General features: G+C 40.8%; 1 protein-coding gene across 2 annotated transcripts in view; it reads right to left on the reverse strand.

The window, feature by feature from the left end:
* Positions 1-14,744, reverse strand: part of FBN1 (fibrillin 1) — a gene marked incomplete at both ends in the record, with an annotated part of 145,410 nt that overhangs the window by 84,047 nt on the left and 46,619 nt on the right. For both annotated transcript variants that reach the window (XM_080351428.1, XM_080351429.1), the window contains 3 exons: positions 790-915; positions 5,548-5,673; positions 8,855-9,052. In XM_080351428.1, the coding sequence (XP_080207554.1) occupies positions 790-915; positions 5,548-5,673; positions 8,855-9,052 (450 nt within the window). The remainder of the gene's footprint in view (positions 1-789; positions 916-5,547; positions 5,674-8,854; positions 9,053-14,744) is intronic.

Here is a 14,744-nt window from a genome sequence, read left to right on the forward strand (position 1 = left end):
TGAGCTTTTAAATAAACAAGCCAAGATCGAGCAAATAAACCTTCCGCTTGATTCTCAGATGACAATAATTGCTCAAAATTCAGCACTGCAAGTTGAAAAAGAAATTACTTGTAAAAAATTAGGAGAAAAAAAAATGAATGGAATAGTTGAGCTGCCTCAGAGCAGGCTGTGCGCTTCCCAGAGGCAATATGTGATAACAGCACTTTTTCATGGCTTGCGCACCGCAGTTGCAGTCATTTAATTACCACAGTCCTTTGGTGCCTGTTCTGGCCTTTGGAAGGCAGGTTCTGCACTGGCACAGTGAAAGGCTGAAAGAACAGCCCTGCCAAATCATCATCATGATGAAACTGGATACAAATGTCACACGGCTTATCGCACTACTTCCTTTAATGAAAAATATCTGCATTAAGGGTCATAACCCTTGAAATCGTTGTTTGAGGTGATTGTCTTCTTTATCAAGGATATTTACTTTCCTAAATGGCTGCTGAATAGAACAAGGACTAAATCAAAGACAAATGAGAGCAAGACTATCAAGATCTATTAAAAAAACTCTGCCTATTTTAAGGCATAGCAGTAAATCTGTAATAAGAAAAATGAAAGGAAAAGTCACAATGAAGAGGGAAAGAGGAAACACATACATACATATATAGGCACATGGTGTACTTCTATATAAAAGAAGGAGTTCAAGATAACAAGCTGAAATACATTCCTGGGACACTGTTACCCATTTTGGATGTTCATGAACATTCATGACACCTACCGTCCTATTATTCACAGGATTCTACTCACCTATGCACTTTAAGCCATCGGGAGCTGTATAAAACCCGGGAGGACACTTGCAGAAGTAACTGCTCACTGTGTTTGAACACTCTCCTCCGTCGCAAATTCCGGGAACAGTGCTGCATTCATCAATATCTTCAAGGCAAAAAGAGAAGCAGGGGCAGGTTAGCTCAGTTCTGACACGAGAACAGGCGCTTTATAATTAGTATTAATGATCAAATTCAGTGTGGTCTGAGACCCCTCCTAACGTAGGTACTAGGGCCATAATCAGCAGTTTTGAATCAGGACCTTTTGTCAGGCATCTTATAAACACCAGGGAAACAGAACCTAAGAAAATACTGTATCTGTAAAGTGCAAAAAGCCAGAGAGTTTGTTTTACTGCTTAATAATGACAGATGCAAATCCTGAAATGCAGAGATTTACTAACCGTAAGTAAACCATAACCCCTCCAGTTTGAATTCTGCACACTAGAGCTAAGAGAACTGGCATAGGGCCTGTAATGACCATAGTGATCAGGAGCTTAATTGTTATATCTCGTGGTACTTCCAGCATCTCCTGGCACCATACTGATGCAAGGGTTCAATACGGACTGCAAGGGAATTGCAGCACCTACTGAATTGCCCATCCTTCTTGCTGCATTCGGGGTTTTCTAGAAATCCCTCACAAAAAAGCTCGGAGCAGATAGGCACTGTTGAACTAATGCAATCTGACAGGATTATAGCTAAAGCAGGATGACTGCAGGGAACAAAAATGACCTTTCCTGGCTTTCTCCACCAAGTGAACATTCTGAAGTTTCAACAGATTTCTAGACAGAAACTGAAACATCTACTGCAGGAGTCAGGCAATGTCCATAATTCCCCATAGATTTTTGTCAGCGATTTTAAAATAAAAGTCTATATCATTATTTTCCTTGATAACGAATCTCAATCCACCTACTAAATCATCATCATAGATCCAATGGAGAAAAATTTTCAAATTCTGCAGAAAAAACCCTAACAAATAGCTTCTTGTACCTGACCATAGCTGCATACATGAACAGGGGGAACTCGAGTGGTTTCTTCCTCAGCTGGGAGTTTGTGTTATCTGCAGTCATGTGAATAACAACCTATGCCAGCCCCAGCTGCTCCTTAATTACCATCACTAGCCCGCCTGAGATGTGCCGTTACTTCTCCCCTGGTTTCCAGTGGCTCTCTTAACAATGCAGATGTATCAACTTAGCACTGCTCTCACCTTCTAGGAACCCGGAGCTTAAAACCAGCTCGCTTTTTCCCATGGTACCTACCAGAAGAATCAGCCAAGCAGAACACAAAGGGAGGTTATGCTATAGAGCAAGGGAGTCAAACTCATGTTCACTGGGGCCCATGGCAGCCTCGCGGTTGCCTTCAAAGGGCCAAATGTAATTTTAGGACTGTATGAATGTAATTACTCCTCCCGATGTGACCCCCAGTGAACATGAGTTTGACACCCCTGCTCTAGAGTGATCAATGATAACTGCCTGTCGCATCCACCTACAATCAACCAGTTGCTCTCCCAACAGGGAGAATGGAGCCAGAAATCACGGCAGCACAGGACTCTATGCAAGCTCTCCTCTAGAGATCTACAAACAGTTAGACACATGGCTGGAATAATGATTTCACCAACCACAAAAATTTCTGAGACAAAATACTGCAACACCACCCAACACGCCAAGGCAAGGAGTGAATAATATCGTAGTCATTAAAAATGATTGGAGGAATTTAAATGTAACGCCTAAACTGGAATTTGGCCCCAACAGATGGGGGAACACCCAAAGTCCCACAGGACTGTTAATGAGCATTTTAGCAAGTAGAGAGGATCTCTGTTCTACTTCTCCTGTGAAGACAGCAATATAAAAATTAAATAATATAAAAATTATCAAGTCGTCTCCCCCTAGCTAAAGCACTGGGTGCTCTGACGCCTTTGTGACCCCTCGCCTTGGCGCGAAAGGAGTGGCGGGACCGGGACGGCATACAGATAACCAGACCTCATGGATAACCCACCCCAAGTGGCACGGGGCCCCGGGCCCCCGCGCACACATTCCTCCCCAGCATCCTGCCAGCTGTCGTGATGTGGGTCACATTCCTCGCCTGGGTGTGGGAGAGGGGAGTGACTTTTTGTGCAGTGCTACTTCAAGGGTGTTGCCAAAGCCTCCAGTCCCAGTGCCCTGGGAGCACTGCTAAGAGACTGCTGGCTTCTGCTCCAGGATTATACTCCACAGGAGTCGCAAAAGTCTCAGTGACAAAAAATGTGGAAATTGAATTTTGGTCTGAATAGAGCCCTTAATTAACAGAGAAAAATGCAATTGTAAATGGATCAGATTCAAACATTTTTCTGACTCAAATTCACCAATGTTTATCTTAAAGTCAGTATTGCCACTGTTTATATAGAGAGCGACCTTTTTAAAAGCAAAATCATCACTTTATTTTAGGGTTGAGCTTAACACAAACAGTATTTCACTATTTATATTAGTGTTGACATTCGTATAAGCAATATTGTCATTGTTAAGTATGCGAGTTTAATAAAGGTAACCATACTCGCAGATGTAAATGTCACTCCAGGAAAAATGACTCCCCCCAATCACCACAAAAAACTATTTACCTCAGCATTAATGCAACTGGAAGAGGAATGGTCATATGAAGCAGTGTAATAATGTAACACTTAAAATACAGTTTGCCACCAGCTATGCTCATGTAAAGAGAACTTAGGCCAACACACCTCATTTCCCATCTTGTTGCATTGTCTAATTGCACCTGATTATTTCAACCATAATCTTACCTTAATGGGGACCCACTGAACAAACAGTACTGGGAGTTCAGCAGGCACCTCCCAGTTCTACTATATCAGTGACCATGGACACATTATAGCTGCCAGAAGTTCTGCTAGCTCGATAGGAAGTTAAACCGAGTACTTCATCAGATGTCAATTATTATCTATTAAAATTAATCCCAGTTAATTACTGTAAGGCAAATACATTCTCATATACTGGAGATTTGAACTTAAAACCTGAAGGCATAATTTAAAAAAGCAGAAAGGATTTTCTGTTGTTATGTGACTATGCTCTTAACAGTTGAATCACTACCCTATTTCATGCCACTGGTATAAACATGCTACTTTTAATTCCTCGAACTGTGTTCACACCTACACATCTTTAACTAAAATTGCTTCGTACAGGCAATACGAAGATGTACTGAAAGTAAGTCTCTGTCTGTTGAGGTTCAAAAAGGTATAGGTATGGAACGGAGGAAAGGAAACTTCATCTTATCTTGCAGCCAGGCAATAACTCCAAAGAGATTCCACAAGATGGGGCAGGAAATTTGTGGCAGGATTTGGGAAAGAACCAAGTTATCGCAGGTTTTTGGGTCCAGTCCCTCAACTATTACCAAGTGCAGGCTCTGAATGTGGTGGTTGGTTGGGTTTTTTTGTTCTTTGCGGGGTTTTTTGGTGTTTGGTTTGTTTGTTTTTACATGATTCAGCAATCAAAAATACCACAGGAATGTTTATACAATGCAGCCTATGCAAGCCCACAGTTTTCAGTCTTTCAAGCACTAATTCTTAACAAGGCACAAGTTCCGTCTTTCCTATTCACCATGTTCTTGGTCCTTCAGCCACACAAGGAAACACTTGCAATGTTGTTCTACCCCAAAGCTGGGTCACTTTCTGCCAAAACCATTGTCAGTCAACATGAAAACAGGATGTGCACAAACTCTTCTGAAATTGCCTTCCCTAACCTGTGATTAAATTATCAAGTCTTGCTTGAAACAGGGATTTTTCTTTTGAAAGAATAAGTCATATTTCTTTCAAAATGACTAAAAAAATGTGAGTGCTTCCTTAAAGGTACCTGATGCAAAACAGGGTGGTGCATGAACATCTTACTCTCGCAGTCTCACACCTTTATGATATTGAAAGCTGCACTCCCAAATCACTAACCACTTATCCAACTTTGATGCTTCATTTAATTTTTGTCTAATGACTGAGAATCAGTTGTCAGAGTTTGAAAATTATCTGGACTTCACAGTAAAGAAAATTAAGCAAAACTGTGGAAGTGACACATTTTAGTACTATGTTCCTCATGTATTCAAAATTCTCTTAGAGCAAAGGAGACATCTATGCCTGAATATTACACTATAGAGAAAAAACACTAGCAAATCGCAGTTAAAAGATAGCAAGATTCCATCATCATGCACTGCAAACTTCCACACTAATATCTAGCACCTGTTTGACTTCCAAAATCAGATGATCAATACAGAAAGGTAAAATGTTTGTCCTTCTCTAACATCTGCAGCTGTAAGGATGAGTTTAGAGCATAGTCCCGCAATCTTCATTCAGAGTGCTGAACTCCCATTAGTGTTCAATACAGTTTGCCTGAGTAGGTGGAAATGTGCTGAACCTCCCAGTCATATACACGTTTTCGTTAAAAGATCCACATAGAAACATGTGCCTCAAGCATTTCTAAAGCAACATATTGGTTAAAAATATTTTTAGTTTTACTGTTTAATTTGTTTCAGATGTACCTTTATGTCTGTAAAATGTTACATGAATAAAAGGCTGGAAAAAACTGCAGGGTCAATATTGAAGGATCTCTGGTTTAGAAGAAGAAAGACCATTATTTGTATTTATTGTGAAGAATGCTATTTGCATATGCAAGGCAAAAGAAACTGGAAAGTTTGTTACAAAGCTCTAAACAAAGCTGGCCCCAAAAAGAAGACTTTTCCCTCTTCGTTTTCGGAAGAAAGTTCTAAAAGTTCTTACCATCACATTTTTGTGTCACTTCATTAAACTTGTGTCCAGCTGGGCATTTGCACTCAAAAGATCCAACAGTATTAATGCAATTTCCCCCTTGACAGATCCCAGGGATGCCTTGGCATTCATCCACATCTATCATACAACAAGGAAAAAACAGCCACTTTTAATTCATTTCTCAAGAACAGCCATAATAATTTGTCTACACAGAAATTAAAGTAAATATGCCTAAAACCATTCTTCACCCATCATAATATTATGATACTCGCTTGCGAAGACAGACACTAATTTTGTAATTACTCCGTGCAAAGTATGATTAAGTACACTACTCTAAATATTTTCTGCAAGAAATCACATGGTTATTATTGTTACAGACATTAAACATCCTACTGCTATTGCTTTGTTTTTCCAAAACATCTGGGGAATGGTGTGCAGAGAACACAACCTGCCAAAACCCAGGTTCCTCTGAAGTATCTGGAGCTGGGCACCCAGAACCACTTCCCTCTCTGAAAGTCTTGACAAGCCCATACAGCGCAGAGCCCATTGGCAAGAGATGCAGGATCTCACGGAGAGGCAGGCAGATCAGCACCAATGATTGTAAACCGTGTTTAGGATTTGATTCAAGGAGTTTCATAGCCATGTCTCAGGAAGAATTATTAATGACCTGCTTAGACACTGGTAAACTTGGAAAGCTTTTTTTCCCCTTTATTTCTCTCTTTGCTTTCGATTTTTTCGCTCAGGAAAATGAACCAAGAAAGACAATGTCGCAGGCTAGGTAGGAAGCTCAAGACAAACATTTTCAAGAGCCCCCAGTTTTTGGCCTCACAGCTATTTTAGCACAACATGTGTGTCATCACTTAGCTGCAGAAGTGTTGCTACAGCTTAGTAACAGCTAGAGAAAAGAGACTTAAGGAGGAGGAGTGGCACTGCAATAGGAGACAGTGGAGGTCTGGCTCACCATCCCCAGGGCTGCCCCGTGTCTGCTGCTCCCGCTCCTTTGGGAGCAAACAGAGAACTCGCCACTCTCCACCCCAAACACCTGCGCTTCCCCCGTTTCCCCAAGGAGCACCAGCTCCTGCTGGTAAAACCCCATTTCTTGAATTCTTGGGCTTCACACTAGGATCAGTTTCAACACAGGGACGGACACAAGCTGAAGGAGATGACGCCTTCAAATCTCCCTTTATAAATTGCAGAGAGCCAGCTGTAATGTGTCTTGGAGTCTGAAAAGCAAAGTATTCTGTCTGTACAAAAGGCCAAGAGGCAATTTCCCTGGGAGCCACAAGTAGGAAGTCTGAGCAAGGCCAAGGGGCAGACGTGTACCCCATCGCACGGCGCTTTGGAGCGAATGGCACCCCCGGGCCGGGGGGCAGCAGCAGAGGCAGAGCGGGGCTGTGATTGAGCTAATGCTGGGGGGGCACAGAGAACCACCCCAACCCCAGCGCCCTCGGCACCGCTGCTGGGAGCAGAGCTACAGCAATATGCTGTGCTGTACTAACAGCCACCAGCCAGGCTGCACGGCACTGTACTGACTTTAAAAACCATTAAAAAGATAGCAGTGGTTCTCCTGGTCACGACGTCTGTTTCACAATCCCACCTTCTGGCTTCCACTTTCCAACTTTGTAACTTTAAAAACTTCAGCTGTGATATTAATTTCTCTTTCGGCCAGACAGACAAAGTCAAACTGTGGGCAGCGATATTGTATTTACTTTTTAAAATAAACTTGCCCTCCCCTGTGTTTTATTTTTTCTGACTTCTCCATACAATAATAACGGTTCCTTTTTCTCTTCAGAGAACCTGGATTTTATTTAACCTGCTTTCCTTTATTGAGATTGAATATGGATGTGAAATCCCTGAAATGTCTTCAGTCTGAATGGATGTTATCTGATTTCAAAAGGACTGGATTCAGTACAATTGCACAAAAAATAAAGCTAATATGCGGTTCCATGGCAGATCTGTTGAGATTATGAACACATTACAAGAGAAGGGAAAACTGGAAAGTACAAGTCAAACATACAGGGCCAAAACTGTGCTGGCACCACATACAGATCAGTGAAAATGTAGCTGCATGCTATGAAATGTGCAGTGAGCAGAAGCAGCTTTAATCCGAAGCGCACAAACCCATTGGAGAGGTCGCTGCAGCTTTTCTGTCCCATAAACAATATAACTAGGTGGGGCATGAGTTCAGGGGTGTGGGCCACATATTTATGCACATAAGGTTTCAGAAATGTCCTGAACCCTCAATTCACAGATTTTGTACAGTTTAGTTCTGACCTTTACAGTGAAAGGGGGGGAACAGAATGCTCGAGGTCAAAATATGCGCATATTATGCAACATACACAAACATGCCCATCTCGAAGTTCATCATGCCTGTCTGCAGGCACCAACCAAGATCTGGCCTCCGACAGAGGATATCTCCATGTTTTAATGCAATGGAATGCCTTGAAGTCCTTCGTAGGAATTTCATGTTTAAATAAAATTACTCGTAGATTTGTAATCTTTATCTCCCCTATTTTCAAAAATATTGTAACTTATTAGAAAACGTTAGACAGATTGAAATAAACTAGCCCAAAAGATATGGTCCTGGGAATTTATAATCCACATCAGTTTAATACATAGCTGCCCCTGTTAACTTTCTCCTGTTTCCTGCCAGACATCCAGACAATAAAAGAATTTATACAGCTGGAAGTATTAGAATAAAAGCCAAAAGCAGTGTAAGGACTTTCTATGGTAAGGCATGCTCAAAAAGAAGTAAGCAACATCTGGGTGGATTTTACGATTTGAAACAAATGCAAATTCATTTCCAAAATTATATAAAATAAATAATAGGGCATTTCAAATGGCACAATACAGTTTTCTCCAGGTCGATGCAGTGTAGCTCAAGAGATAAGACACCCAAGTTGAACCCAAAGTCAACAAATTTTAGCTAAAAAGTCCCACACCAGATAAATGGAACAGTATTGCCACAGCCTGATTTTTGAGTGTTTTGAGTGCTTTTTGAAACATCATCAATTCCTCCATGGAGCGATCGAGCGGTTCACTCAGAAAAACACCGTTGCAGAACCAAGGGAAAGGGCTCTGGCAGTGAGAAATTCATTAAGATGCTGACTGCTCTCACATGACCTAAGTTACTAATGTACTCACTCGAACATCAGGCACTCACTGAATCATGAAGTAATGCATCTGACAACGTTTTTCCATTCTTCACACATATAGCTGAGAATGGCTTAGGACAGGTTATTCACAGCAGCATAACTCAATTAAGAATAATCCAGTAACAATTTCAGCAGCTTTCGGGGAAGCTTTGCTGCTAACTTACCTTGACAGGCCCCCGTTCGATGGTTTGGAATGAAGCCTCGGCGGCAGGGATGCGGCTGGGCAGGACACATCTCGCAGGGGTGGCCCCACGCTCTCCCAACTGTTGCGCAGCACAGGGTTTTTGTGCAGACTATTCCACTGAGCTGGCCCTGGCACATCTGGTTGGTTATCAAAGCAAAGCAAGGGCCGGTTCTGTAATCTGCGCCAAAGACAGGAAACCTAATCAGCGCCACAATAAAAATGCACAACAATCATAATAAAGCAAAACAACAGCACATTTAGGCAAGTCTGCTGCAAATGAAACGCCCAGCAGCCCAACAATTTTACTCAGCCGTGTTCTGCAGGCCATTTTTCTCAAGTTTTCTTCTTGTTCAAATCCACTGAAAATAAGCAGCTCTATAAATACATTGTGACTATTTTACCACGAGTATTATATACTTAAGATTCTGCAGGACCCCTTTGCTGCTTGGGAGGTCTTTTCATCAGTTTGTTTTAAATATTCAGTGCATTAATTAAAATAATCCTGATAAAAGAGTTAGGATGTTTATTCCCACAAGTGTTGTTCTCAAATGAGCCTCAAGGGAAAAGAATAGAGACTGCAGGAAGTTTTTTGAGGACAGTTTTTGCTGTTACTCAGGCACACGCTATAGCAGATCTGTGGGTACGGCTGAATGCAGGGCATGTGTGGCACATCTGCTTCGACTTGTTCATGGTGGGACAGGCCACTTAGCCAACAGACACAATTAAACTAAGATGTTAATTAAACACTAGTAGGCGTTATTTTGTTCCACTCTCCAAGGGCAACAACTAAACAGCTGTACTGCCGACTCCTGCTGTCTCTTGTACATCGGGGGTGCATACTCCGCTTCATTCTCCACAAGCAACCCTAAGTGTTTTTGTGTTACGGTGCAGCAGGACAGAGTTCAGCGTCCTGTAAGAAGAGCCAGCAAATCATGAACCTGATATTTGCCTGTACTGAAAAGGCTACCAGGTTCATCAGCCCAGGTCACTACATACCCCACACTTAGAGTCCTGACACTATCAACTCCTCCAATTTTCGAGCCATTTCCAAACTTTGTTAACTATTACATTTCCACTAAATCATTGATAAATTGTGTTAAATAAGGCAGAAGTAAGAACAGATGCAGTTCTAATCTGCCCCATTTCCCCACAGCAGGTGCACCTTGAAATCTACCATTTAACTAATCTTCATTCCAATCTAGGGATGCTATGTCCATATACTATAATCCTGATTAATCAAGTCACCTGTTGATATAATAAATAAAATGGCTCACAGAATTAATGTAAGCTGTACAATATTGTTACTATTATCTTCATCAATTGTGATCTTCTCAGAAAGGATATCAAATTAATTTGAAAGCCTATTTCTCATAAACTTGTAATAAATGACACTCAATACTATTGAAGCTTCATTAACTATGTACTATACCTTATAATTGCTGCTCTATCTTTTGCCTGTTTAACAGGCCTATAATCACCCAGACCACCTCTTTTCCATTTAAAATAGTAGAAATGCAATAATTTTCTTCTATCCCCTCCACATAATATAGCTGCATTTACTGAACCCTTGTCCCACCTCTTCCCCAGCATGAAATGGGTCAGAATCTCTGATAACATCTCTCTTACTCTTGGTTACTTAATTCCTTTTCATTATTGTAACTTTTTTTGGCTTGCTCTTCCTCATTGTGTCCCTTTACTTCCCACATTAATTTTCTACACTACAGCTACTATCAATTTCTTTTGCCATTTTAAAGCATTTTTGTAATGTTGTCCTTCTCATTTCTCATTGTAGAAAAGCTGCTTTGGAAGCACAGAGTACAAAACCAAATATTACCAGCTTTATCTTATCCCTTCAGCACACAAATGAATAGGAGTAAGCCATGATCAATTATACCTATCGATTAAAAAAATCTAGTTCCAAGACTGATTTTTCATCCTTGAACAAAGTGAGGTCTAAGAGAGCTGTCTACTGGATACAAAACTCCCAATATTACAACAACGGATGACAGTTCCTTTAGAAACACCACAATTTTTGTGTCAGCAACAGGAAATCTCTCAGAATGAAATCCCTCATTGTAGAATGTCCCTATGGCGTTTATATATAGATGGTTTTAAAAGGACTAATTTTGTTCCATGTCGCAGCGGGACGCGGGCGTCAGACAGCAGCGTATTACCCATCTTGTATTTTGTGGTAGAAAATGAATGGGTCAGCATTTACAATTGTTTGCTTTCAAGCTATAAATGACTGAGCAGTGGCTAATATGACCTAGAAATATGGTGAACCCAACGAAGTTAACTTTCTAATCACGCAAATCTTTCCACAAGGTTTCCCTAATAAGATGTAGGTTAACTAGGCACTCAAGCTCAAGAAAATCCAGCTCCTATTTGTTATTATCCAAGTCCACAGCACTTTAGTACGGAGAACTATAGACTTTATTTTCCCCTAATCCTTTGCCTTGATGAATTTTATTCTAAATACTGAGTTTTCTGCTGAGTACAGTTTTCCTTTGATTTGCTCAAATACCATCTTTGAGTAAGATTTTCTTGCGCATTTTTAATGGAAAATTCTAAAGGTCAGAAAATGCCTAAGAAAATGATCATTTGGGTGCACACACCCAACTATGGCCACACAGAATTCCACACTTCAAGTCCATTTTTTTAATACAGAGGCTTAATAAAAAGAGCTCTAAAATTCAAGCATTTCAATAGTGAGTTTAAGAGTTTTTGACACAAGACGCAGGGCTACAAGAAGGAAAAGGGAATGAGATTCCACCAACACAATGGCAAAACGAAAGCAGAAAGGTATCACAAGTAGAGAGATGTCCTTGAGTTGCACTGTTTTCCCAGAAGGTGTTTGGTTTTACAAATTATGCTGAGTTCAGACGATGCGGTAAACCCTAAGGTCAACACTACAAGGCACAGACTTGGGATACGAGCTTGAAACTCCAACCTTTCTCCTGTAACAATGAAGTTTCCTTACACATTAGTGTCATTTGTGATTACTCTACCTACTTCAATGAGTAAAGCTCAAATACAAGGTCTCAAGTGATCAGTCAGGAGCTGAAAAGTGAAGAAGGGGAAAAATATAGCCAGAAAAGCTATTACACAGTTAGTTTGGGGTATTTTTTGGTTGGTTGGGTTTTGTTTGTTTGTTTTCCCCAGAGGTAACTTGATTTGAACTGAAAATGTTGAAATTGGTTTAGTGAAATGATTTTTTTAAGATATGCAGATGTTAACTCAAATGTTTTAAGTCACTTCTAATGCAAATTTCAGTGTGTGCATGCAACCTTCAATAAAGCATTTGTCACGGTTACCTAACAACTTCATCTGCTTCTTCATCTACTTCTTAGCTATTTCAATAAGGAATAATTCCACAGGGAGCATCAGCCAACTGAGAAGATGGCAGAACCGGTAGAACTTTACTAAGCTCATATATCTTGGGTAATAAAATGAGGCCGGTTTACGCCATGCAAGAATCCAGCTTATCACGTCTGCAGGGAGGAACCAAGCTGCATTTTGTTCTAGAACTTGCTCCTATTTCAGCCACAAATAATTTGAGTTATCTTCTCAAAGGATCCTTTGTGTTCATAAAAGCACAAGAGAGGCTGCTGAAACATGTAGGACTGGTGGGTTTTGATCAAAACCAAGCACAGCAAAGAATAATGACAATTGCTCCAAGTAATGCTGGACAGCACCAAAAAGACTCCGAGCACCAGGGTAGTGCAAGACTTTTGACACCAGGCACACAGCTTGAGCCCTCAGTGCATGTTAACCTCCGTTTGTTTTCAAGCACAATATTGTTTTTAATGTAAAAATACAGTTTTAAAATAAATTTGAACTAATGGAACTAGTGCAAGAATGCGGAATGAAATTCTGCTCGCTTTTTCCTCCAAGATCCATTCCTTATAAATCTCCTGTAAAGAGTTCTTGAATTTTCAAATGAACAGCATGATTATACAAACTGATAAGCACCTGTTAGGGAGGTTCACAGACTTTTACACCCTTGTTAAAATAAATGGAAACTGAATGGGCGCAAAGGTCAAAGGATAAGACCTTAGTATTTTTCTTACCGTGATCAAGAGGAAAATGCCATCTCTTGCCATCATAAAGAGATGGGTAATGATAAACCAAGCGCTGCTTTTCCAGTGTCCAGTACACAGCACGCACAGCTCACACGGCGCCTCATGCTGCAAACCCAAAAGGGTGTTGGAAGGGGGCAAAATTCCTCCCGCCTGTCAGCAGCGTGCAGGGGAAATCCTGCATGAACCCCCATAGCCAGCCAAGAGTGCTGGGCAACCAAAACACCCTCCGCAACACACTGCCAACCCTCCCTTTCTTTAGCACAGGGGAGAAGGGAAAGAACGGAATGTTCCGTTATCATACAAAGAAATAAAGAAAGGTCAGAAAGGGCTCTAAGGCAAGTGAAGTACCTTGAAGTTGATCTTTATTACAACCTAATTTCCTGCTCAGCAGCATTTTTGTTTGTGCTGTTTGATGGGTTGATTGCTGTTTGTTCGCAGCAGGAACACTGGAAGTGAGACTGCACGAGGCAGAAAGTCTCGTCTCTGCAAAGCTCACTCAGTGCTGCTCACGTGTGACCCACCAGCCCTGGAAAAGAGAATCGCCACCAGTTGTAGATGCTCTCACACACCCAAAGAACAACGCTGGCTAAAAGGCTGGTGGTCTGAGTTTCAACTAGCAGAATCATTTTAAGATGGTACATGACTTCACGCAAATTTCAACTCTTTTTTCTCAAAATGAGTGTTTCTAATGGCAAAACAATTGAAGCAATTCTGTTTTTCAGTGGCATTCTTAATATACAGACTGGAATTTTAAATGAAATAACTAGTAACTATGCAGTTACAAGCAGAAAAAAAAATGCTGGCTAATTAAAATGCAGTCAGGTGAAGGAACGGTACAAGAAATGGAGCTTTCAGCTCTCCCAGGCCTGGAGTAGCAGAAGCTGAGAATGCTATATGTAAGAAAAGATATCACATCTCTGTTATAGAGGGGGAAATTTGCCTTAAACACAACTTTCACATTAGAAAAAGTAGGCTCAGGATTAGAAAAACAGATGATGGGATTTCCAAAGGAGTTTCCAAAAATGTCCAGTGACTGGACACTTACATATGGGAAAAGTTAATGGGGGAGAAGGGAACTCTGTATGTATCAACTCAAATGTCACCAGTAAGTATGATATGAGAATGACAGCAAGCAAATTATGGGTTTGGAACAGAGATAAATACAGTGTTTTTAAAAATGAGCTTTTGCTGAGCCATGAATGGCTCAGCATTACAATTACAATTAAATTAATTGTAAAAATATTCACATATAATAATATTTACCTAAGCTGATTCAGGTGTGCTTACACAAAACTCCTATCACTCCTCCTAATTTTAAAAACCGGGAATGGAAGAAATGTATATCAGATATCCTGATCTAAAATCTGACATAAATGGTGACCCAATGGCAGCATGGATCTGCCATAAACCACTTCGTTCTTTCAAGAAAGCCACGTTTCTTGCCAGGATTGGAAACTATGCAATACCTCTCACTATACCAACAACTACACTGTTACTGGAAAACCACAGCTTCCAGCACTATGTGTTTCACTGTACTTCCATTATTTTACTCTCTTCAGAGAAGGTAGCAATACATTTAAAGACGGCGGAGAAAAACACCATGTGCTTCATTTTAAGAGGTAGGATCTGCTGTACCTGAAATGAGAATTTTTGCAGTAAAATTCCATGAACGACAGAGAGTCCCAGAACGCAAGAGCACAGCATGACCAAGTTGACCATGGCCATAAGCACCACCATAGCACACAGAGCCACGGAATACAAAGGTTTAGCATTTCACGCTTAACTTCC

The sequence above is a fragment of the Nesoenas mayeri genome (genome assembly GCF_963082525.1).
Source record: "Nesoenas mayeri genome assembly, chromosome: 11".
Taxonomy (NCBI): Eukaryota; Metazoa; Chordata; class Aves; order Columbiformes; family Columbidae; genus Nesoenas; species Nesoenas mayeri.